This window comes from Oryzias latipes, chromosome 19, assembly GCF_053564925.1.
Source record: "Oryzias latipes strain Hd-rR chromosome 19, Olatipes_Hd-rR_3.1".
Classification (NCBI taxonomy): domain Eukaryota; kingdom Metazoa; phylum Chordata; class Actinopteri; order Beloniformes; family Adrianichthyidae; genus Oryzias; species Oryzias latipes.
Window position 1 is genome coordinate 25,986,757 of NC_136255.1, and position 23,004 is coordinate 26,009,760.

Below are 23,004 nucleotides of genomic sequence, written 5' to 3' on the forward strand. Positions count from 1 at the left end.
GTCCTGTCTGTAGTGGATTGGCCCTTTGCTGCCCCATCTGCCTCCAGCTTGCCCTGCAAATCCAATTATGTTCTTATTGTAAGTCCCCCCCCAGCTAAAAATAGTAGAAAATGCCAGAAAATGCATAGGAGCAGGGCCTGAGGTGTGAGCGCGGAGGAAGGGATGTAACAGAGCTGATTGGGTCCTTGGTGGGCGGCATGATTGATCAGCCACAGAGGTGACGGCGCCTGATGAGCTGTCAGGATGGACAGCGGTGAGGTAACGGGGAGGGAGCGGTGGGAGGAACGGCAGCGGGGGACGCGTAAGAGGAGGAAGGATTAGAGTTCAGTGTGCCGGATGTTTGAGGGAACTTAAGAAGCATCTCCTCGGAGAGCGGACGACACAAGGTAAGCTGCACGAAATGTTCTCCAGCTTTCACCTCCTGAGACCACAGTCAAAAATCAGTTTGAGTTAGAGAACACAAGGATGCTGCAAACAGCAGCCACAGCATTCAGGGATGAAGGATTGAGGAATAAAACACAGAGAAGAAGTTTATGGAGGAATAAGCGTGTACGTCAACTAACTTTCTTTAAGAAATGTCAACTGAAGGAAGACTTTTCATTGGAAACGTGTGTCTCCTCAAAGCTTGTGCTTCTGTTCCGTCTCCCTGTGAGTGATGCCACGACTCCCTGCTTTCTTTTCGGCCAGTTTTGAATCCAGTTCTCCAGCTTATTGTGTCACCATCTTGGCCTGCTATGATGTTCAAGAACTCCAAAACATGAACAAACAGGAGGCACAAACAGTCGGTGGGGAATGCCCAGAAAGTTCTAAAGCTTCGGATTTGACGATTGTCTGTCAAATGGGCAGACATTTTTCACGCCAGAGTGTAGGTTTTACACAGATTCACACGTTTCACAAGTTCCAGTTGGAAGATTGATGAAGTGAGCGAGTTGATTAGTGTGCTTCACTCCGGAAGTGATATAGTTGCTAGTTTTTTATGGTGATGTTTGTCTTAATTTTTAGCAACATTTGATGTAAAGTTTAGGGAAAAGAACAGACAAGATGCTTTTTAAAGTCCAGGTTTGTGATGTTACAAAACACCTGAACCCCCCATTGAAATAACAGACTTAATTGATAATCAAAGTGATGTTTTTGTGAGCTGAAAAGCTAAAAATGTTTCCTGAAAACTGGACTCTGCAGGTTCAAACTGCTGCAGATGCAGCGCATCAGTTGCCGTCTCTCCATCCCTTGATCTTCCCACCACACCTGACGTGGCGTTTCCATGGACTCCAAAGGTGTTATAAGAGACAGAATACCCGCGTCAGCGCTCTCCAGAGTTAAAGCTCAGCCGTTTATTTCAGTCATCCACCAGCTCCTAACTCCGCTGGGACATTTGCTGCGGTTTATTTTGAATCTCTTGATCTGGTCTGAAAAAGGCGCTGCGATTGGCTGCAGCTTTTTAAGCCTGTAAGCAACGACAAGAGGAGGCGCTGAAGTCCAGATTCAAGCAGCCAACACAGGAATATCCTGAAAATGTTTATCCGAAAAAATGTTTTTATTTTCCTCTTTAAGTTGTAAAGTTGAGAAACGGATATTTTTATTATATAATGCGTTTTTCTATCACGTTCCTCATGTTGGGGACTGATTTTTAGGTAGAATTAAAGCCACGAGAGGCGTTAGATGCCCCCCAGATGCTACCTGCCCTCCCGTCCCCCATTGCCCGCTTTCTACTTTCCACTACTGAGCTGAGCCTGCGTCAGGCCCTTCACTTTTCCCTTCTGTCTCTGCAACACTGGAGCTGGAGGTGATAAATTAAATTACATGGTGACTTTTCTGTTGGTTTGATCTATATATACGGAGCCCGTGACCTGACACAGGTTGAAAAAAACACTGATTCATTCCCACAAAATAATTGTGACCTTTTACACACCACGCATTTTCTACCAAAACTAAACTTAATTGCTTCCGGTTTCATCTTTATTGTAAATACGATAACTGGTTTAAAGCAATAATAAAACATGTTTTGCCTTTCCATCATTGATGTTTCCAATGGCTGTAGCGAGGTGATCGCCACGCCGGACGCTTGGCTGGACGGCAGACAGAGAGCCGCTGCCAGAGCGGCTTGTTATGCCGGCACCCGCGCAGCTCTCTTTTTCCACGTTTATTCACATATGACCAGGGTTAGACTGCTACGTAATTTTGCACATGTTGCACAGATGAAAACTGGTCTTACGTGAAAAAAGTGACAAAAAGTTGTGGTCTTTACGTGAAACTTTGCAAGATGTGTCACAAATGAACCGTGTTGAAAAGCACGGAAGAAGGATGAATAAAGCACGCAGCCGCTTTGACATTCAGAGCAGAAACTACATCATTTCAGCACCGTGGTCAGCTCCCGCTACTGGATGATGGAGTTCAACCCAGAATGTTTCTACAAAGTTTCTTTTAATATCCAAACCTACCTTAATCCTGGTAATCTAGATGGATTTGTTCCATCTTTCTTTATGTTTTGGACTAAAATTGAATTTTAATCCAAAAGATACAGAGCATAGCTGATCTTCTGTTTTCATTTGAACATTTTGGTGGATTTTTGAAGCTGATGGTGAAAAGTCTGATGGGTCAACCCCCCATACGTGTTCCACTTTCATGTGTTGATGGGTAGCTGTTGGTGTGTTTGGTTCTTCTCAGCAGGATGGGCACATTTGTGACCCTGGCAGAGGTGTTGGAGGCTCGGGGCTCACCGCTCGAGGAGGATGAAGTCTGGTGTCTGCTGCTCGCCACCACAGAAGCCTTACTGGACATCCCCAAAAAAGGTAAGCACCGTCACCCTGTCTTCTAGTGTTTGGTTCAGGGTTCAAACCCCCCAGTGACCAGTTTTAATGCCCGCTCCCCGTTTAGGTCCAGGCAACATATGCAGCGTGCTGAGCCCCGGCTCAGTGCTGCTGTCAGCAAACGGGAGTCTGGCCTTCAAGAGCTGTGCTCGATACGAAGACGTGGCGTCCTTCACAGCTCCCGAGCTCCAGCAGAGTCACTCTGCACCCAGCAGAGCTGCAGCTGAAAAGGTCAGCGAAGGTTTTTTTCACCTCTACGTCACGGCTGCAATTTAGGGTACCTCTTTGGAAACAAAATGCCTTCCACAAAGGTCATTGGTCGAAAATGATTTTTAGAGCATCTCTCCCAGTTTGTTTAGCAACCACTGCTCATGCTTGTCAATGGTTGCTAATGGTGGAAATCTGAGGGGTTCTTTGTCGTTAAGACCGTGTCCCACAGCCACTACATGCATTTTCCACATACTAAATTTCGGTCTTTTGTGATACGTGCGTGATATACAACATTCCAAAGTGGTTCTTGCATTCGTCATTCTTCGATGTGTGCAGATGTCCATTGAGGGTTTCAGCCAAAGGGGCTTTTGGTTGTTGGAGTTATTTAACATTTTTGGTTGGTTCCGAATTATTCAGTTTATGCACATTTTATGTATTTATATGCAACTATTACGTAAATCTTGCACAATTGTGCACAGTATTTTAGAGATGCATTTGTAAATTTGTGGTTTTCCACGACTGTTCCATGTATGTTAAACAGACTAACGTTAGATGCACACATCACAAATGAAATGCATATAAACAGCGGAATAATCACGCACAGTTCATGTTCCACGTTGGTTTCCGTGTTCTTTGCGTGGTTTATTCGTACTTCTTCCGTGGTTTTAACGTGGTTCATTCATGATATGTCTGTGAAAATTTCACGTAAAGACCACAACTTTCCTCACTATTTCCACATATGTGTAAAATGCGTGAAGGGCATGTAGTGGCTGTGGAACACGGCCTTTAGGACGGTTGTCTGAACTCACCCACTTCAGAAGAGATACAATTGATTCGTTTTAATGCATTTAGAAGCATAAATGTCAATGAACTCTTTTAATGAAACACGCCCCTCAGATTACAGAAAAAGGGTTTTGAAATTTATTTTCTGAAAATATAGGTGAGAAAAGGCCATTTTGGTCAATTTGGGTTCATCCCCGTTATGGAAATGTTGCTTCAAAAAACCATTTCACTCTTTCAGAGGAGACTGAAATGTTTTTCATAACTTTACAAAACGTATTCAGATTTTAATTTGGTGCATGCTCCTAATAAAACTTTTTTCAGTTGTTAGGATTTATCTTGCTGGTCTAAAGGTGCGAATTTTAGAGACTTGTAAAATGGAAAAAAGAAAAAACAAGCAGAAATCCAGCTTTGGGTAGTTTTATGATGTGAAGGTTGTGCTTTAAAAGCTTTTTTTAACCCCTGAAGTTGGAAAAGTCAGGGATTGAAGTTATCCGAGCATAATTTTGTGTGTTTTTGTGCTTCTCAGATGGTTGTGTACTCACTGGGGATGACTCTATATTGGTGCGTTGACTATCATCTACCTCAAAACCAGGTGCGCTCTGTTCTCTTTGGCCTCGTTCCTCCGTTTTCCGTGTTTGTCACGATCTTTTCTCTTCCCAGCCGGTTCAGATGAGTCCTGAACTGGAGAGCTTGCTACTGAGCATGTGCGAGGATGTGGCGGTGAGGAGGGCGGATCTGCTGACGCTTTTGGAGACGTGTGAGCTTCACCACAAGACCTCCATGCTGCCTCCAGCCGAACGCCTCATCAAACAGCTGGTTGACGACGTCTGCAGAAACTCGGTGAGAGATGGCATCAGCTTCTGAGTTTCCTGTCTTTTTGAAGTTCTTCTTGGTTCTCTGAACATGTTCCATTTGTCTCCAAAGGTTGATCTTGTTTCCATGGCTGAGAATGGATCTCCGCTGACTGACCGCAGCCAAGTGGTCAGGGACAGACTACACAGTAAGAAACAGATTTCAAGTGATGGAGGCTGAACTTTTCTTGGTGGTATATACTGAGTAGAGTTTGTTTGTTTTTCAGGAAGTTCTTTTAGCAACTCAACATGGTCACTGAAGCAGAAAATTCCCAGAACGTACTCAGGAGTCTGCTATCCGTCTGAAACCTCCGGGTATGTCACACTCCCTATAATGTACCTGTTATCTTATACTGTAAGTGAGGGATCTGACCTCCAGTGACACAGAGAGACTAAAACTCACTTTTGTGCAGGATTCCCTCCGGAGGCCGGATCAGGGAGAGCTACACTAGCTGGCATCATCTGAACCGCAGCCCCTGTAGTCCCTACATAGACGGGAATCGAGCCAGTAACTCAAGATCTCTGACGCAGTTTGACTCCACAACCAGCTTGAACGACAAGAAACTGAAGGCAAGTCATACAGCCATCGTCAAATGTTCCACGACTTATTAGAGTTCAAAGACGATCTGTGGGAAGATCTGGGTCTTTTGGACAATTTGTTCTCCCTGTTCTTTTTTTCCTGGATGTATTTCCAGATTTAGTTAACGTGTTTCTTGCTCTACCACTTTTGAATTATTTCAAAGCATGAAAACCAGACCAACTTTTGTTGGCTTTTAGTCAAGCTTTGGTCCTTTTAAACCTACTTTTAGCTTTACAATAAAAATACTTGTGTGCTTTCAGAAGAAAAACGTGCTTTTTATATTCTAGAAACCTTTAAATATGACTGAAAAAGATTTACTTTTAGGTTTTTGACATATTTTTACAAAAATGAAAACTTTAAGGGACATGGCTGTCCAAAACGGCCAGCTAGACTGCAGACTGAGGAGTAATTCTTCATTGTGGTGGGAGTGTCATGGTGTGGGGCTGCTTTGGAGCATCAGCATGAAAGTTCTATCATCTGATGGTCTCAGACTCGAGAGCAATCGGGTAGTGATGGAGGACAATACAGACAAAAGTTCATGTCCAGAAGTTGTTTTATGACTTTAAACTCCAGGCCTCCTGCTGGTTTTCTAGAAATCCTGACTCGTCTGCTACTGATTACCTGAACCCGGTGTGTTTAACCATTAAGATGTTTCAATAGTAGGTTGGTTGGGAAGCATGTAGGACACCGGCCTACTCTTGTGTGTCTTCATTCAAACAGCAATATAGAAAAACAGAAAAGAGTTTCTCTACAACCATGAAGAATTATTGCAGATTAAAGTCTTCAGTGAAGTTTACATCCCCCACGGCGACATAACTAGACAGTAGTTTAGGAAGAAATGTTCCCCTCATAGGGACAGGTAGGTCCGAACACCTTTCTCTAAGTGGTCTTCCTCTTTGTAGGACGTTGGCCCAGAGTTTACTAGAGTGTTGGATGAGCCAACGGCTGTTCTGGAGCTACCGGCATCCATTCTGGTGAGTCCTTGGAGTCCAAACCACAAATTGTCCTTTTGTGGAGATTTAAAAAAAATGCATTGACATTTTTATCTCTAATAAAGACCCTTTTTTTCTTTGTTGGGTTACATGTTACTTTTTGAAACTTCTATCTATAACAGTCGAAGAAAGGAAAAAGTCTGAGTACCCTCAGAGAGCTCAGTGTGGTGATGCCAAACGGACAGACCATCATGGTCAAGTGTGAAATGAAATCCAGAGGAGGGGATGTCTTTGACATGATTGTGGCTCACTCAAACCTGGTGGAACATTTCTACTTTGGCCTTGCTTACATTGACGGTAATTAGACTTACATTTAAGATAGATGATAGACATGCTTTCATTGTCATCGTCCATTGTACAATGAAATTGGTAGAAATCAAACAAAAAAGTGACCCAACTCTTTTATTTGATTATGTATCATTCTTTGTAAGATGAAGTTGTTCGGTATCGGGCCACTAATGTTCTTTCTTCTTTCTTGTCCCTCATCTTTGGTCAGATAATGAGTTTTTCTTTGTAGAAAACGATACTAAGATTTGCAAAGTTGCTCCAGACGGCTGGAAAAAAGTGCCAACAACCACCTTCGTCCTTTTCTTCAGGATCAAGTTCTTTGTCAATGACATCTCTCTTCTTTTGTAAGTCTTTCTCAATGCTTTGGGCTGGGATGGGGACCGAGTGAAGGATCACATTTGAGCTCCTTTAACTCCATATTTCACTGTTTTTAAAGAGAAAACTATCTAGAACAATGAAACAGTGACGGAAGTCGTCCAGCAGGGAACTGAAGTGTGATCTTATCCACCAGGCACAAACAAACCCGTCACCAGTATTACCTTCAGTTTAGAAGAGACCTTCTGGAAGACAGACTGTCCTGCCACGAGGAGACGGCTCTGTACCTGGGGGGTCTAGCTCTACAGACAGAGTATGGAGACTGCATGCCTGAGGTTGTACACTAAAAGAAAGATATATGGTTGGTGTTCGTGTCCAGCATAGTTTTTGTTTTTTTGTCTAACAATTATGAATAGCTTCCAATCCTCACACCCCGTAGAACATTGTTACATTGAATGGAAACATGTCTCACTGCTGAAGCCCTGATCCCACAGGCTGCAGCTTTGCACAGCTTTCAAATTCCATTTAAAAAATGTCAATGTAAAAATCATCAAGTGGAAAAGCTGCAGCCTCCGTCTGCTGTCAGTGGAAACTCTCAGGGCTGCACCTGACTAAACTGTGTTCCTTTGTAATCATTTGAGAAGGTCAAATGTTTAAACACATACAAGAGTTTGGCTTAAATTCATATGGAGTTTACCTTTATGTGATAGAAATGACACCGGGATCCCGTTTTTCTCTCCCATTAGTCACAATTTAATGAGTTACCAAAGGCTACTCATGCTTAAGGACAAAAAGACTCCAGAAAAGTTTCTATCCAATTGCAACAACATTTTAAACATGTATATAGCAAGAATTAAACCTGGACCTCTTCTATGAGGATGTTTTCTTCATATTTATTGTTATTTTCTGGTTTTAACAATTTTAACACATATTAATAGGGTATCCATTTTTTTTTAATACGACAAATTTACTTTTATTTAACAGAAAATTAATTTCATTTTTTTTGTTTTTGGCAAATTTCATGTATTATTATTTTTAGTCATACATTTTTTTTTTACCATGGGTTGTTTAAGGTATGGGAGTTGCACAGACTATCTATCTATCTATCTATCTATCTATCTATCTATCTATCTATCTATCTATCTATCTATCTATCTATCTATCTATCTATCTATCTATCTATCTATCTATCTATCTATCTATCTATCTATCTATCTATCCATCTATCCATCTATCCATCCATCCATCCATCCATCCATCCATCCATCCATCCATCCATCTTAGCAACACAACTTCATTGTCATTTATAGAATCCTAACCCATAGCTTTAATGATATTAAGCATGTTGACGTTTATTTAAGGTTGTGATTTGCTGCGTTTAGGCGGTTGGTAGAAACTACTTCCGGCCTGATCAGTATGTCTCCAAGAGCGTGATGGAGAAACGTGCCTTACCCTACGTTCAGGCGGAGCTAATGCGACATCACGCCAACAACGCTCAGATGCTCGCAGACGAATCGGAGCTCGAGTTCCTGAAGGTGCAGAAACGATGCTTCAGATGTTTCTTTGAAACGGACAAAGACAAAGCAATGCCCACTCTGCTGTGTGCTGCAGGTGTGCCAGCAGTTACCGGAGTACGGGGTCTTCTTCCACCGAGTGATGCGCGACAAAAAGCCTTCAGACAGTGAGATCATCCTCGGCGTTTGTGCCAAAGGCGTCATCGTCTACGAGGTCAAAGATGGCTGCAGGTTCACAGCTCAGAATTTCTTCTGGAGGGAGACGACAACCATCTCCTCTAATGTGAGTCAGTGGTATCTTCTTGTATTTGCTGCACTTCAGTCCCAAAACAGGACGTTCTTCTATGTTTTTGCAGAAGCGTAAGTTTGTCATCGAGTGCCGAGGCAGCAAGAAGAAGTACACCTTCGTCACGGACAGGTCAAAGATCGCCCAGTACCTTTGCAATCTCTGTTCATGTCAGCACAAGTTCAACAACGAAATGAACTCTCGCCAGCTGAGCCACAGTCTTGTCTCAGGTTAGCGAACGTTGTGGCTTCTCATAGCGTGAAACCAAAGTTCAACCCTCTTCCTAAGAAGCTGAGAGGAGCCAAACCCTTTCTGTTCCCAGAGGACAACATCGTGCAGTACGCGGCGGCGTGCCGGGCTCAGAGCAGCCAGCTCAAGTCCATTTCCTGTTCAGAGACGCCGCAGGATACCAGCGGTCAGACCACGCCCCGGGAAGAGTCTTTGACCAAGCTGTGCGATGACATCACGGCCAGGATCGAAGCGCGTGTGAAGCAGCACAGGTATTTGATTCCACTCACGTCTTATCTCATACTTTACTCCACCACATGTACTTAAAACAGTGACAGTAGTTCTGAACAAGCGATAAAACTTCAGGAAGGCCACTCTCACCTGGTGATGTTGGATGGCTTTGGATGAAGCCTGGGGTCACATGACCCATCGTAAAGGCCGTGTCACACTGCCGCTACATACATGTTGCGCATATTTAACAGTTGAAAATTGGTCAAACATGAATATATGTCAAAAACGTGAGAAAAGATGAAGTCTTTACGTGAAATTTGCACAGATGTATCACAAATGAACCACGTTAAAACCACGGAAGAAGTAGGAATAAACCACGCAAAGAACACGGAAACCAGCGTGGAACAAGAACCGTGCACAATTATTATTATTACCCTGGAGCAGCGGCAGCTGGCGGACCGTACGTTACACACCCGGACCTTCAGAAGAGCTACGTCCGAATCCCTCTACCCCTCATGAACCATTTTACGATGCAGAAACGAGCTTTGCTTTGCAGATTGAAAACTTCTGTAGCCACAATAAATGCCTCTAAATAAACTCAATAAACAAAACAGTAAACAAATCTCGTTTTGCAACGACAGCTGGCAAAAAACAGAGAAAATAACTGCAGAAATTTGGAATATTATATATGATATCTGTCATTTCACTCATCAAAAAATCGGATAGCCTTTTGTCATAATTTTTCGCAATCAATTTCGAAATGTTTGTATTTTTGGCTCTGAAAAATGATTTTATTCCATTTACATTTGCAAATTTTTCTTCATCTCTTTTTTAAATACTAAAACTAAAATAAAAAAGTGGCACATTTTGTTCTTACAATGAAATTCCAAGAGCAGTAGGAAGTGTTTGATGGTTTTATCTCTTAAAAGCATTACTGATATTTTAACCCTTTTTTTAGATTAAAATATTTTAATCCTTATTTAATACTAAATTAATCAGAAAAATCTTAAATTTTGTTTAACTTCAGCCTTTTAGACTAAATTCCATCGGTTGAGGAAAATGAAAAATGTCTGTTTTCAATCTTTTCAGCTTTGTTTTAGAAGCACAGTGGTGCATTCTTGGTTCAGTTTGATCCTCAGCCGTGTTATTTGAACCGTTTCTGCCGCAGGTATCTAATCCACTTACGTTTACCCACAAATCTTTAAAGTACTTTATCAGAAAAACATAATTCAGAGGATGAACCAGGCTGTCAGACATTCAGGAAAGTGACAGGCAAACCAGGAGAAGCAAGAGTCCAAAAAAAGCAGCATTTTAAGAAGATTACTCCAGACCAGAAAATGTCTTAAAGGCTTGCCTGTAACTGATGCCTGATCAAAGGTACATGAGGCCTGATCAAGCACCTGAGCACAGGCTACAGGGGTATGCAGGAGTTGCAGGAAGATGCAGGAAACTACAGGAAGCTGCAGGGACCTGCAGGAAGATGTATGGATATGCAGGAAGTTGCAGGGAGCTCCAGGAGCTCCAGGAGCTGCAGGAAGCTGGAGGAAACTACACGAAGCTGCTGGAAGCAGCATGGAGCTGCAAACTGCTCCACTATGAACAAACAAACCTAAATCCAAATCAGTGTTGGCATTATTATAAAAACGTAAGCGCTTGGAAGCACATGAAGACAAATGTGGCAGTTTCCTCATGAACGTGTTTAACGTGCATCACCTGCTCCGGCAGTCAGCGCAGCAGCGTGCTTTCACCTGCCTGTTCCCAGAGGAGCGGATCAGAACCTCAGTCTGGATCGCCTGCAGCCAGAGGTGAGACGCATCAGCGTTTGGACTGTTCTCAGGTCCAGCTTGGCCCAGAATCAGATCAAATCTCTGATTTCAGCTGAACAGTTTTATTTTGTTCACAGAAACTCCCACCCAACTGTGCAATGCCTCAGAGAGAGAGGTCATCTGTGTTACCTTAAAGAAAGATCCAAAGCTGGGCCTGGGTAAAACGATCCTTTATTCTCAATAATGTTGTTCAAAAGTAATGTACACGATGAACAGGTCAAAACGAGCATTTAAATACAACAGTTTATTTGGTCCTACCTTGATTTATTTGATGGAAAAAGACACGTCCTGATAGCAAAATAAACTCTCGTGTGACTCTGCAGGAATAGTAATAGTTGGCGAGGACACAGTGGGGCGCTACGACCTGGGCATCTTCATTGCCTCCATTGTACCGGGCGGACCTGCGGATAAGGATGGGCGCATTAAAGCAGGTGGAGCATCGCATAGATGGCTTTTCTCCTTCTGGCATGAAATCCCCAAAAACTATCGGCCACTCTTACCTTTGACTCCAGGCGGTCGCCTCATCTCACTGGACCACGTCAGCCTGGAGGGCGCCACCTTCAACGAGGCGGCAGAGGTCATGCAGAACAGCCCTGAGGAGGTGCAGCTCATCATCTCGCAGCCTAAAGGTGTGTGAATGGATGTGCATCCTGCACGCCGCACGCCGATTTGCTGCTCTGCTGGGATGAATCCTCAAAGTCCAACTCCCATCGTCCTTTGATCCTTTTACTTTTTTCCTCATCATTTAACATAGTTCCTGCAGAATAGCACGAGTCCATTAGAAATTCACCTCTGAGTTGCGGGCGCAACGGTTGGTGTGGAGCAACCCCACCCCCCTTTCCGTCACCCATCTCCCAATACAGCCCGCAATTCTGATAAAGCATGTATACCCTCAACTTTGTTTTTGTTTTCTAAATAAACCGAAGCAATCGGAAAAAAAAGGAATAAAATGCTGAAGTGAATATGACTAATAAATCCAGAAAACCTGTCTTTCCCTCCTGAAGTACCAGTCGGTCCCAACTGCACGCGCTCTCCGGTGACGGGAAAATGCGACTCTCAATCCCTGACGGACGGACGCTCAGCAAACGACAGTTTGGAGGAGTTTGTGTCGGCCATGATGACGCCAAAGACCGGCCACAGGCTGCACGTTCCTCAAGAGGCCCGAGTCCAGAGCTCACTGGTACTCTGTTTGCTTCAAGTTACCAACATTTTTTTAAATGTTTTGGGTGATGATCTCGCACTGTTGCAACTGAGATTTGTCAAAATGTATGAGTTTTCTTTACTTTCGGGTAAAAGTGGTTCACTCAAAACACAAAGAAAACATCAACAGCACAATCCACAAATTTCCTTTCCATTTAGTGTCAATTACTAGAATCACTAAGGATTTTTTTGCCATAATTTTCCACTTCTTTATTATTTATAAAACCTTTGCATTCCTAATGACATGCTCAAAAATTCTTTGGCATTTTAACTTTAGATGCTCATTGGCTGCACAAGCTACTATTTTAGCAAAATGCTTTTTTAAACTAGTTTAACAGGCTTTTAATTAAAAAAATATATAATTTCCAACATTGAGATTATGTTCCAGCATTTTTGTAAACATTTCTTCCAGATTAGGGAATTCAAAATGTAGTTTAGATCAAATTAATGCAACACAAATTAACTAAAACAACGTGTCTGTGTGTGCATGATTATGTTTATGGTCATAATTATGCGATAAGTAAGTATTGTTGTGCACTTAAACATTTTTTTCACATGTTGACCATCATTTAGAAAACATTGTTGATGTTAATTTGTATTATTTGTTATAGTAGCACATTATTTCACATGCTAATAACATTAGCTTAAACTTCCACAAATACTTTCTATTAATCCAACTCCCTGTTATGGTAAAACTGATATTTCTGTTGTCATTTATCATCTTTTAATTATCAAAGTGGCGGTTTTCGCCTCAGCTTTTTTTAGTGATGTTGATCGTTTCATGATGTTAGCTCTGCTTGGGCGTTAAATCCAAATGGCTCATCTCGTGATTCCATTTGGATGTTGTGAAAAAGCTCTGTCTGTTTTCAGCTTTGTTTGAGTTTCCTGAACCCTTACTGAATGTAAGAAGTGAAAGGTTATCATCTGTGTGGCCTTCAGGACAGCTGCTCCCTGTCTGCATCTCTGAACTCCATGAGGCCGGAGGAGATCGCCGTGCAGCTCAAGAAGATATCAGGCAATCTGGGCATCAGCATCTCTGTGAGTTCAGGATTTTAAACTGAATCTTTGCAGAGAAATAACTTTAAATATGCTGCAGGTCAGTCTTACAATCCCTGTTCAATACTTACATGTAGTCTTTCAAGCAGAAAGCCTAATTTGTTTGCTGATGACACTCTTCTTTTTGTCCCCCTGTTCTGATCAACATAAACATTTAATAATGTTTGTTCATTTATATACTAGCAGATTTTATCTTTTTTTAACGTATTTTTGTTTCTCAGATCCAGTTTTGTCATTAGCTTATTGGTATTTTTCCAGGTTTTTAGGTGTTTTAACATGAACATTTTTATAAATGTTTTCTTTTATTTACTGTTGGTTTTCTCAGGGCATCATTGTAAATGAAAACTGATGATCAGATTAGATTAATAAAGATATAATATAACAAGTAAATAATTATTCATATTTCATGATTAAAACTATTTTTTAAAATATGTCAAGTCTGTGTGAGACAAACTCTTAAAAGATTTTTTTAAGTTTGGTTTCACTGAATGTAGTTTAGAACTGTCCTGAACACCTGAATTCAGGCGCCCAAGTGCCATAACCCCGTCTGATTGTTCAGGGTGGGGTCAACCCCTCCCTTCCTCATGGAGGAATCTACATCAAGAGTCTGGTTCCAGGAGGCGCCGCTGAGAGGGACGGACGCTTACATCCAGGTATCTCAGAGGGGATTTGAACTAAAAACATCCAGTCACTGTTTTTTTCAATGTATAGTAAAGAGCTTAAATATTATAGATGTTAAGACAGGAAGACGTTAACATGAGTTTGAAGGTGAACCTTTAATCGGCTGACCTGAATGTGTTTCTAAGAAGCTTCAGTCTTTGTTGGTTTCAGGTGACAGACTTCTGGATGTGGACGGCGTCAACTTCAGCGGATTCACCTACCAGCAAGCGGTGGAGAGTTTGAGTCGAACAGACGAGGTAAACCGCTGCTCTACACTCTGGCGTGTAAACCTAAAAAAAGAGAACTTTATCGAAGCTACAAGGCACTAAGAGGGATTATCTTCTCAAAAACAAACATTGAATGAAAACGTTGGAAGTCATGGTTTAGATTTCTATTCAGGCTTCTGCTCAAACTTCCTTATCCAACATTAGTGGAGGTCATTTATTTGTCACATGACTTGGAGGGGGGTTGACCCGTAAGGGCGCTGCAGGTTTTTTGGGTTGTTCGGGTCCGTGGAGGGTAGTAGGGAGGAGTGGCTGCATCTTAAGGGGAGTGCAGGTGTGTCTCGCAGGTCCTTTGAGGATTGTACGGACACCTTTAGGGACATTATGAAAATGGAATGTACCATTGTTGTTCATGTGGCAAGTGTACTATGAAGTATTTGCAAGGATGATGGAAGTTAATGGATAATGGAAAAATCTGTATGACACGCTTTCGTCTCACCCACCTTACGTGTTGTACAGGCGTTCACTACGACCTGTCACTCGCAGCATGCCCAGACTGAAAGTTGGTCAAACTTTGACCAATTGGGGACTCAACTTTGGTAGTGACCCTTTTAATTCACGAAAGTTCCCCACTGTTTGAAGTTGATCATGCAGGGAAAATTAAAAACGGCAGTTTGTGCTCAACCAGAATTTTATGACTAGTCGAAGAGAGCTGTCAAAGAAAAAGCATGATTCACCAGATTTGCACCACTTTAACATTTCACACCAAACTTCTTCCAAATGTAGGTGCCGATTAAGTGCTAGTAAATTACAGAAATAGAAAAAGAAGAAATTTTTAGGACATGAGAGGACAGAGAAACTGCCATCGGGTTTCCAAAAACGTTTGGTCACAGTTCATTCATGGCTCAGCAAACAGGGTGCAATTAGTGTCCACATATATTGGGGTAAAAAGGTAATGAGTCAGCCACCAAATGTTCAAGTTCTCCCGCTTAAAAGATGAGAGAGGTCTGTAATTGTCTTCATAGGTAGACCTCAGCTATGAGAGCCAAAATTAGAAAAAACATCCAGAAAATCACATTCTCTGATTTTTAAAGAATTTATTTGTAAATTATGGTGGAAAATAAGTATTTGGTTAATCATAAAGTTCAGCTCAATATTTTGTTATATACATTTTTTTGTCAATGACAGAAGTCAAACGTTTTCACAAACTGTTGCTGGTATTTTGGCCCATTCCTCCATGCAGATCTCCTCTAGAGCAGTGATGTTTTGGGGCTGTCACTGGGTAACAGACTTTCAAATCAATCTAAGGATTTTCTATGGGTTTGAGATCTGGAGACTGGCTAGGCCACTCCAGGAGCTTGAAATGCTTCTTATGAAGCCACTCCTTTGTTACCCGGGCAACGTGTGTTTGGGAAAGACCCAGCCACATTTCATCTTCGAAGCTGATGGAAGGAGGTTTTTACTAAAAATCTGACCATATATGGACCCATTCATTCTTTCCTTTACACGGATCAGTCATCCATTTGCTGAAAACAGCCCCAAAGCATGATGCGTCCACCCCCATGCTTTACAGGAGGTCTGCCTTCTTTCTTCTCCAAACACGAGTAGAGTTCTTTCTAAATAGTTCTACTTTTGTTACGGATGGTCATGGAAGATAAACCCAGGAGCAGGAAGACTCGAACACGTCAGTCAGGTTTCCCAAAATTTACTGGAGACAAGTGTCCAGACTAATAACCCAGAACAGAAGATGCTCCAACACAAAACACAGAAAGGAGAGAACCTAAATAGTAAACTAGATAATTGCAGGCAGCTGTGATCAATCAGGAAGAGACCACAGCCAACCTGCCAAAAAACATAACTGGAATGAACACTAGAGGGCATCCATAACAACTTTGGTTTCATCCGACCATAGGACATTCTCCCAATCCTCTTCTGGATCATCCAAATGCTCTCTAGCAGACTGTAGACGGGCCTGCACATGTTCTGGCTTTAGCAGGGGGACACGTCGGGCCCTGCAGGGTTTGAGTCCCTGGTGGTGTAGTGTGTTACTGATGGTAGCCTTTGTTCCTTTGGTCCCAGCTCTCTGCAAGTCATTCTCTAGGCAATTTTTACTCATCGTTCTTGTGATCATTCTGACCCCACGGGGTGAGATCTTGGGGGGAGCCCCAGATGAAGGGAGATCATCAGTGCTCTTGTATGTCTTCCATTTCCTAATAATTGCTCCCACAGTTGATTTCTTCACACCAAGCTGCTCACTTGTTGCAGATTCAGTCTTCCCATCCTGGTGCAGGTCAACAATTTGCTTTCTGGTGTCCTTAGACAGCTCTTTGGTCTTGGCCATAGTGGAGTTAGGAGTGTGACTGTTTGTGGTTGTGGACAGGTGTCTTTCTATAGATAACCAGATCAGACAGGTGACATTAATACAGGTAACCAGTGGAGGACAGAGGATCCTCTACAGAAGAAGTTACAGGTCTGTGAGAGACAGAAATCTTACTTATTTGTAAGTGACCAAATTCTTATTTAGAAATAAATTCTTTAAAAATCAGATAATGGGATATTCTGGATTTTCTTTTCTTATTTTGTCTCTCATAGTTGAGGTCTACCTATGATGAAAATTACAGGCCTCTCTCATCTTTTTAAGCGGAAGAACTTGAACAATTGGTGTCTGACTCAATACCTTCTTTGCTCCACAGTAGGAGCTAACAGTCTGAATAGAAATCCATTGATTTTCTTTTGAGGCTCACTTTAAACAAAATAGCTCATTTGAAGCTTTGATGATCTTTCTGCAGAATGTCTGCATGGTTGTGGAGCGAGAGTCGGCCAACCTGCCCAGAGTCTCTGTGAGCGCCGAGTCCAGCAGCATCATGTCCAACCAGAGCCTGAGTCCAGCTCGCCAGCATCCCCGCCTCAACAGCAGCTCCACCATCAGCAACTCGCCGAGCTCCACAAGTGAGCGCGCCAAAGACTACAGCTTTGTCACCGATGGTACGAAAACCATCCCAGAATAACACTGTTTGTCTGTGTGGGCGGAAAACGAGCAAACTGACGGTCAACCAGAAAACATTCCTTTCTTTACGCTAAAAGATGGACATAGTAGTGCTTTTCCAGGTCAAGAAGCCAAAAGGTGCAAAGTTTTAGAGTAAGTTTGGTTTTAAAATAGTCCAAGAGCCTTGAATATTTTTGATTAAGCGCAATTTTAAGACAAAACGAAAAGAGCACATCGTACCACAAGAGCCTGCAAATCTGGTTTGAAAAGAAAAGTTATTGGAATCAGAATTTGGGGTTTTCAACAATATACTACCTTTCTCCGGTCAAGAATCATGGCCTCAGACTAACCCATCCCCACCGCTTAACACATGCCGCCCAAATGCATGCTGGAGGTTCTGGCTCGATGAAGCCAACAGGACAACATCATCTGCAAAGAGCAGAGAGGACATCCTGTGGTCCCCAAACCAGAACCCGTCCGACCGCTGGCTGCACCTAGAAATTCTGTCCATAAATAATAATAATAATAATCCATTTTATTTAAAGCGCCTTTCAAAAAACCCAAGGACACTTTACAAAACAAAGGTTAAAAATAGACATTAATAGCACAATAAAAATAGCAGAAAAAATAAAAAATAAAAAGTGAATCAGGATGGGAAGGCAGAAATGAACAGATAGGTTTTGAGTTTAGATCTGAAATTAGGCAGAGAGCTGAAGGCTCTGCTTCCCATGGTGACGAGTCGGGCGGGAGGGACAGAGAGCTGAACAGAGGAGGAGGACCGAAGATGACGAGAGGGGGTTTTTATATGAAGGAGGTCGGAGAGATAAGGAGGAGCCAGATTATGGAGGGCCTTAAAGGTGAACAGGAGGAGTTTGAATTGAATCCTGGAGGTTATGGGTAGCCAGTGCAGCTGGTGGAGAACTGGAGTGATGTGACTGAAGGAGGGGGTTCTGGAGATGATGCGGGCAGCTGAGTTCTGGACCAGTTGGAGCTTATTGAAGGTTTTTTGTGGGAGACCAAAGAGGAGAGAATTACAATAATCTAAACGGGAACTGACCAGACTGTGAACCAGGATAGAAGCAGAGGGGACAGTGAGGGAGGGGCGTAGACGATTAATGTTGCGTAGATGGAAATGGGCTGACCGAGTAATGTTATTGATGTGGGACTGAAAAGATAAGGTGCTATCTAGGATGACACCCAGACTCTTTACCTGAGGGGAGGGGGAGACAGAGGATGAATCAATGGAAAGAGTTAGACTTGTGGCTTTGGAGAGGGTGGATTTGGAACCTACTAGAAGTAGCTCAGTTTTATCGCTATTGAGTTTGAGAAGGTTTAAGGTGAAAAAAACTATGAGTAGACCCGGTACTAAAGTGCAGCGGGAAAAGGTCCAAATTGCTGCTGGGTACGCTAACCGAGCTCCTGCTCCGGTCATACAGAGACTGGACAGCCCTCAGTAAGGCTCCCCAGACCCCGTACTCCCAGAACACCCTTCACAGGACACCACGGGGTGGTGGGGAAATCAATAATCAACATGTTTTATCACTAATAATCAAAGAAATGTTTAACACTTTCAGCATGGTTATTATTCGTTCCAGAAGGGGGAGACAAAGTTAAACCTGTCGTGTTTCTCCCCTCTTTAGAAAACACCCAGGAGGTGACCCTGACCAAGAGCGCCAACAGCCTGGGGTTCAGCTTCCTCATGTGCGAGCTGGACCCCCCCACCCGGGACTTCAGCAGCATGGTCCGGATCAAGCAGCTGTTTCCCGGCCAGCCAGCGGAGCGGAGCGGCCGGATCCAGGAGGGGGACGTCCTGTTGGCCGTCAACGGCCAGCCCCTGAAGGGGCTCTCCTACCCGGTTTGTGCTTTGTTTCACATTTCTGCGATCTGCTGCCCAACGAGGGCTTTGGGGCGTGACATCACAAACAGGGTTCAGCAGTTAGAAAGGTTTGCATCTGCTGTGGAGGTGTGGCGGGGCAGCGTCCCTCCCCAACCGCGGGTTTGGTCTTATTTAAGAATCTAACGTTTGTGTTTCACCAGGCGCCAACATACGAAAGAGTATTAAAGCTACCATGAAAGATAAAGAAACAAAATAAACGCAGAAAAAAGTCATAGAATTATGAGAAAATGAAGAATTAAATTGTACATTTATTGTACAAGGAGAAAGTCATGTCGTTTTCAAAAATAAAGTTGTAATTTCCAGAAAATAAAGGTGTATATTTACAAAAAAACGTAAAGCAGATTCATTGAGATACATTTTGTCTGAATTGTCTGCAACATTATAAAATGTTTGGTTTTTTTTTTTTAAATATTTTGAAAGCTAAACGTAAAACGGCACCAATTTTTCCTTGTCTTTTTGAAGCATAAAAGGATCATTTTACCGATTTGTTGATTTTTTTTTTTTACCCCAAAATTTTTAAACATTTCTTACAATTTTACAACTACATTCTTGTGAAATTTAAACATTTTATCATTCTACTACGCAAAATTTAAGAAAATGTTCCCATGATTTTAAAATTTTGTTATATTTTTACGTCTTCATTCTTGTAGATAAGTTACTTTCTGTTCTTAATTCTACGTTTCTTCTCTAAGAATTTTGACTTTTTTTTCATAATATTTATTTTATTCTCGTAAAATTTTGTATTTAAAAAAAAAAGAATTTAAAATTCTCTACTTGTTTATTTCTTGACTCTCATAATTGTACAACTTTATCCATGTGAATTTTTGACTTTATTCTCATAAAATTTTAATTTTTCTAATAATTTTATGACTTTATTTTCATAAATTTGTTTTTTTTCCCTTCTCTTATGGTGACCCTAATACTTTGTTATACAAATATTCAGTAAGCTCACAAAACTGATTAAAAAATATCTATAAATATCAGAATTACACCAAAATAATGTTTTTAATATAAAAAGGACAAACCTGCAATCAAACACGTCTCAAAACCGACACTTTTGTTGATCAAACTCACCTTCTGACTCACTGGAACTGCTTTAAATACCTCAGGCAAACTATGAGTCCCAAAAATATCAGACAAAATGTTTCTACTGATTTTTGAAGAAATGTGTGGCAGTAAGTTTATCCTATAGAAGCGTAGCATTTTTAAAAAAACACAAAATTTGGCCTCTTGTCCATCACATTTTAGTCAAACAAAAGTAAAGCCAGCCATCGCTGCAATAAATGTAATGAATCTGATTTTATGATTCAAACAGACAGTGGGATGTTCTCCTGAGAAAATCTGTAGATGACCTGCTGCTCTTCATCAGAGCCTCTTTTCTAGATTAAGTTCACATTTAAAGGCTTCTTCCAGAGCATTTTGCTCTCAGTCCAGCTTTAAATCTTCTAGAAAAATCTCCCACTTGGCTGAAATGAAGCTAAAGCAGCTGAACATTTGGTAAAGAATAATTTCTTCTTCATTCAATATTAAAGATGGATTCATCTGATTCATCTGTTGTTTTTTTAACCTTCTGTAAACTCTAAATTTCTTCGGATTCGAGTCCTTTTTGTGGGAACGTTCCGGTTCTTCGCTCAACGCTCTGAGCTTTTCTCTTCTGTCTGTTTCTGTTTGTTCAGAAGGTCCTAAAGCTTTTTAAGACCTCCCCGCCTGAAGTTCAGCTGAAGCTCTGCCGACCCCCACCAGGTAAAGACGCACACACCTCTGGGAAGAAATATTTATCAGTTAATCAAACCCATAAAACAGGCAAAAGGGACAAATATTTACATATATTTTTTCTTTTTTTTTGGGGGGGGGGGGGGGGTAAAACTGCTGGTGTCTGTAAAAAGTAATTCCCCCCTCATGCTGAAATGCTAATCTGATTATTTTACTTGGAAGATGTTCCGGTACATCTTCTCTTCTGTTTCAGAAAAACAGTGAAGCAGGCGGCGGTAGTGTAATGGTAGGGGGCTGCAGATGGGTTCTGCATCAGAAAAAAATGATCCAAACCCAATAAAACAGTGAGAAAAAATAAAATAAAAAGTGTCTCGGTATAAGTCTGGACTGAGGTTCTGTCTGATGTCCTGAAAGAGTCGATGAGAATCAAAGGAAAATAAAATCTATAGATTATTTTTTATATCAATAGTTATTAGGATGAGGGGGGCAATAACTATTTTTTTATAAAAGATTGTAGTTTTTATCTGAACTTCTACGAGAAGATCAGATCAAAGGGTGCAGATACTTTGTGGCTGTTCTGTGACGGCTGCATCGTGACCTCATCCCTGCAGGGATCCTCCCCTCCGTGGATCAGTTCAGCGGACAGGATTGACGTCTGCAAACAGCAGAGGAACGCAGAGAACCGGCAGCGGGATTTCTGCTGGAGCTGGAAGCAGCGGCAGAATCCCGGTGGGGGCAGTTGGACTCGGCAGGAAGCTCAGCGAAGATCAGGAAGTGGAACGGGTTTAGAAAAAAGGTAGCTGTCAAAGTCTTTTCACGTTTTGCAATTACATTTTAACGGTTAAGGATTTTTTTTTCTAGGACAATTTTGTTGACCAATAAGAGGAGAGAACAGAGACGCAGGAGGCCGAATGTGACGTTGATGAGCAAACAATCATTACAGGTTAGTGTCTGAATGAAAACATTATGAGGGGGGAAAAAATCAACAAATTAGTAAAATTATCCTTTTATGCTTTGAAAAGTCGGGTTTTTACAAGGAAAAGTTGTGCTGTCTTCCAAAATAAAACCTTCTGTTTAGCCTTTAAAATGCTATAACAAAACCAACCACCAGAATCTAAAAGTGGGTAAATCCACTTTTAGATTCACTCCGATCATCTTTTGATCTATTTTTTTTATTTTTATTTTTCTTCTTCAACACTGCTCATTTCTGTGAATGCAAAAGCATTTTAGAGGACTGATTTTATTTTTGAGTCAATTGATGCAGGTATTGTGAAAATGAAAAAGCATTTCTGTTAATCCATTTTAATTGTGCAATTAGATATTTCTAATTGAATTTTCTACACATTTACCAGAGAACTTTTTGAAAATGAAATGTCAAATACCATTTTCTTTATCATTGTAATTAAGTGACAGAATGAACGATGTTGAAGAAGAAAATGAAAAAGCGGTTTGACGGATTGACTTTCATTGTTAATTATGCTACAGAAATGCTTCCATAAACTCTCCACAAGGGGGCAGCATTTCCCCACATTTCAGCGTTCATCAGTGTCAGAAAAAGATGCAGCTTGAATGATTTGTGCTTCTCTCTTCACAGAAAATCCATGACATTCTTCTGGAAGAGTGAAAAGAAGGACGTTTGTGTTTGAAAACAAGAATAAAACATCTCTTTTTTTTCTTTAGTGCTCCTCTTTCGTTATCTTTACGGTCACACTTTGTGCCTAAAAAGTCAATTTTCTCTCCAAACAATAGCCGTTAAACTGAGTTTGACCTGAATATGGATGATCTAATCCCAAACGGCCGGTTAATGTGTGGACAAACTGGGCATGCTCACACACACACACACCCACACACACCCACACACACCCACACCCACACCCCCACCCCCACACCCCCACCCCCACACCCCCACACCCCCACACACCCACACACACACACACACACACACACACACACACACACACACACACACACACACGCACACACCCACACACACACACACACACACACACACAGCTCCCTGGGTGAGGAGCCAGAACGGCCCCTCGTAAATAAGGGTTCCTGTATTTTTGGTGAAACAACGCGCTGCATCTGGATCCCATCAGGACTTGTGCTCCTTTTTGCAAATGATCCCAAATGTCTCTAATTATGCCAGTGGAGCCGGCACGAGGCTGTTTGAGCGTGCACGCACGCAGCCGCCCTGACAGGCGTGCACGAACGTGCGCTGTCCTCTGTTTATTCATGAGCGGGGTAACAGAGACCGACAGCGGGGGCCCTGACCTCTGCAACCGCCTCGCGGGTCACGGCTCGTGGTGACGACTGACGGATGCGTGCAGGGCGGCTCAGATCGCCAGCGTGCT

General features: G+C 42.0%; 1 protein-coding gene across 2 annotated transcripts; it reads left to right on the plus strand.

The window, feature by feature from the left end:
- Positions 1 to 281: 281 nt before the first annotated feature.
- Positions 282 to 22,319, plus strand: frmpd2 (FERM and PDZ domain containing 2). 2 transcript variants are annotated; one of them, XM_023949728.2, is made up of 30 exons: positions 282 to 386; positions 2,665 to 2,789; positions 2,875 to 3,038; positions 4,327 to 4,392; positions 4,461 to 4,640; positions 4,725 to 4,800; positions 4,879 to 4,966; positions 5,065 to 5,221; positions 6,134 to 6,205; positions 6,346 to 6,520; positions 6,720 to 6,855; positions 7,023 to 7,161; positions 8,209 to 8,361; positions 8,438 to 8,623; positions 8,697 to 8,856; positions 8,949 to 9,126; positions 10,811 to 10,890; positions 10,989 to 11,069; positions 11,235 to 11,342; positions 11,424 to 11,540; positions 11,916 to 12,091; positions 13,051 to 13,149; positions 13,727 to 13,820; positions 13,999 to 14,084; positions 16,841 to 17,036; positions 18,678 to 18,892; positions 20,611 to 20,677; positions 21,259 to 21,443; positions 21,509 to 21,590; positions 22,242 to 22,319. In XM_023949728.2, exons 2-28 carry the CDS (start codon positions 2,669 to 2,671, stop codon positions 21,297 to 21,299), a joined length of 3,411 nt encoding a protein of 1,136 aa, XP_023805496.1. In that variant the 5' UTR covers positions 282 to 386; positions 2,665 to 2,668; the 3' UTR covers positions 21,300 to 21,443; positions 21,509 to 21,590; positions 22,242 to 22,319. The 2 variants fall into 2 exon arrangements, with proteins under 2 accessions (XP_023805496.1, XP_023805497.1); XM_023949729.2 differs by having other exon boundaries at positions 290 to 386; positions 2,668 to 2,789.
- Positions 22,320 to 23,004: the final 685 nt, after the last annotated feature.

What these genes read in the sequence shown, in the direction of transcription:
- frmpd2 (XM_023949728.2), top strand. Translation starts at nt 2,669, where the DNA reads ATGGGCACATTTGTGACCCTGGCAGAGGTGTTGGAGGCTCGGGGCTCA. An exon ending in CTACAGCTTTGTCACCGATG is followed by an intron (nt 17,037 to 18,677) that starts GTACGAAAACCA and finishes TCCCCTCTTTAG; the next exon opens with AAAACACCCAGGAGGTGACC. An exon ending in TGAAGGGGCTCTCCTACCCG is followed by an intron (nt 18,893 to 20,610) that starts GTTTGTGCTTTG and finishes CTGTTTGTTCAG; the next exon opens with AAGGTCCTAAAGCTTTTTAA.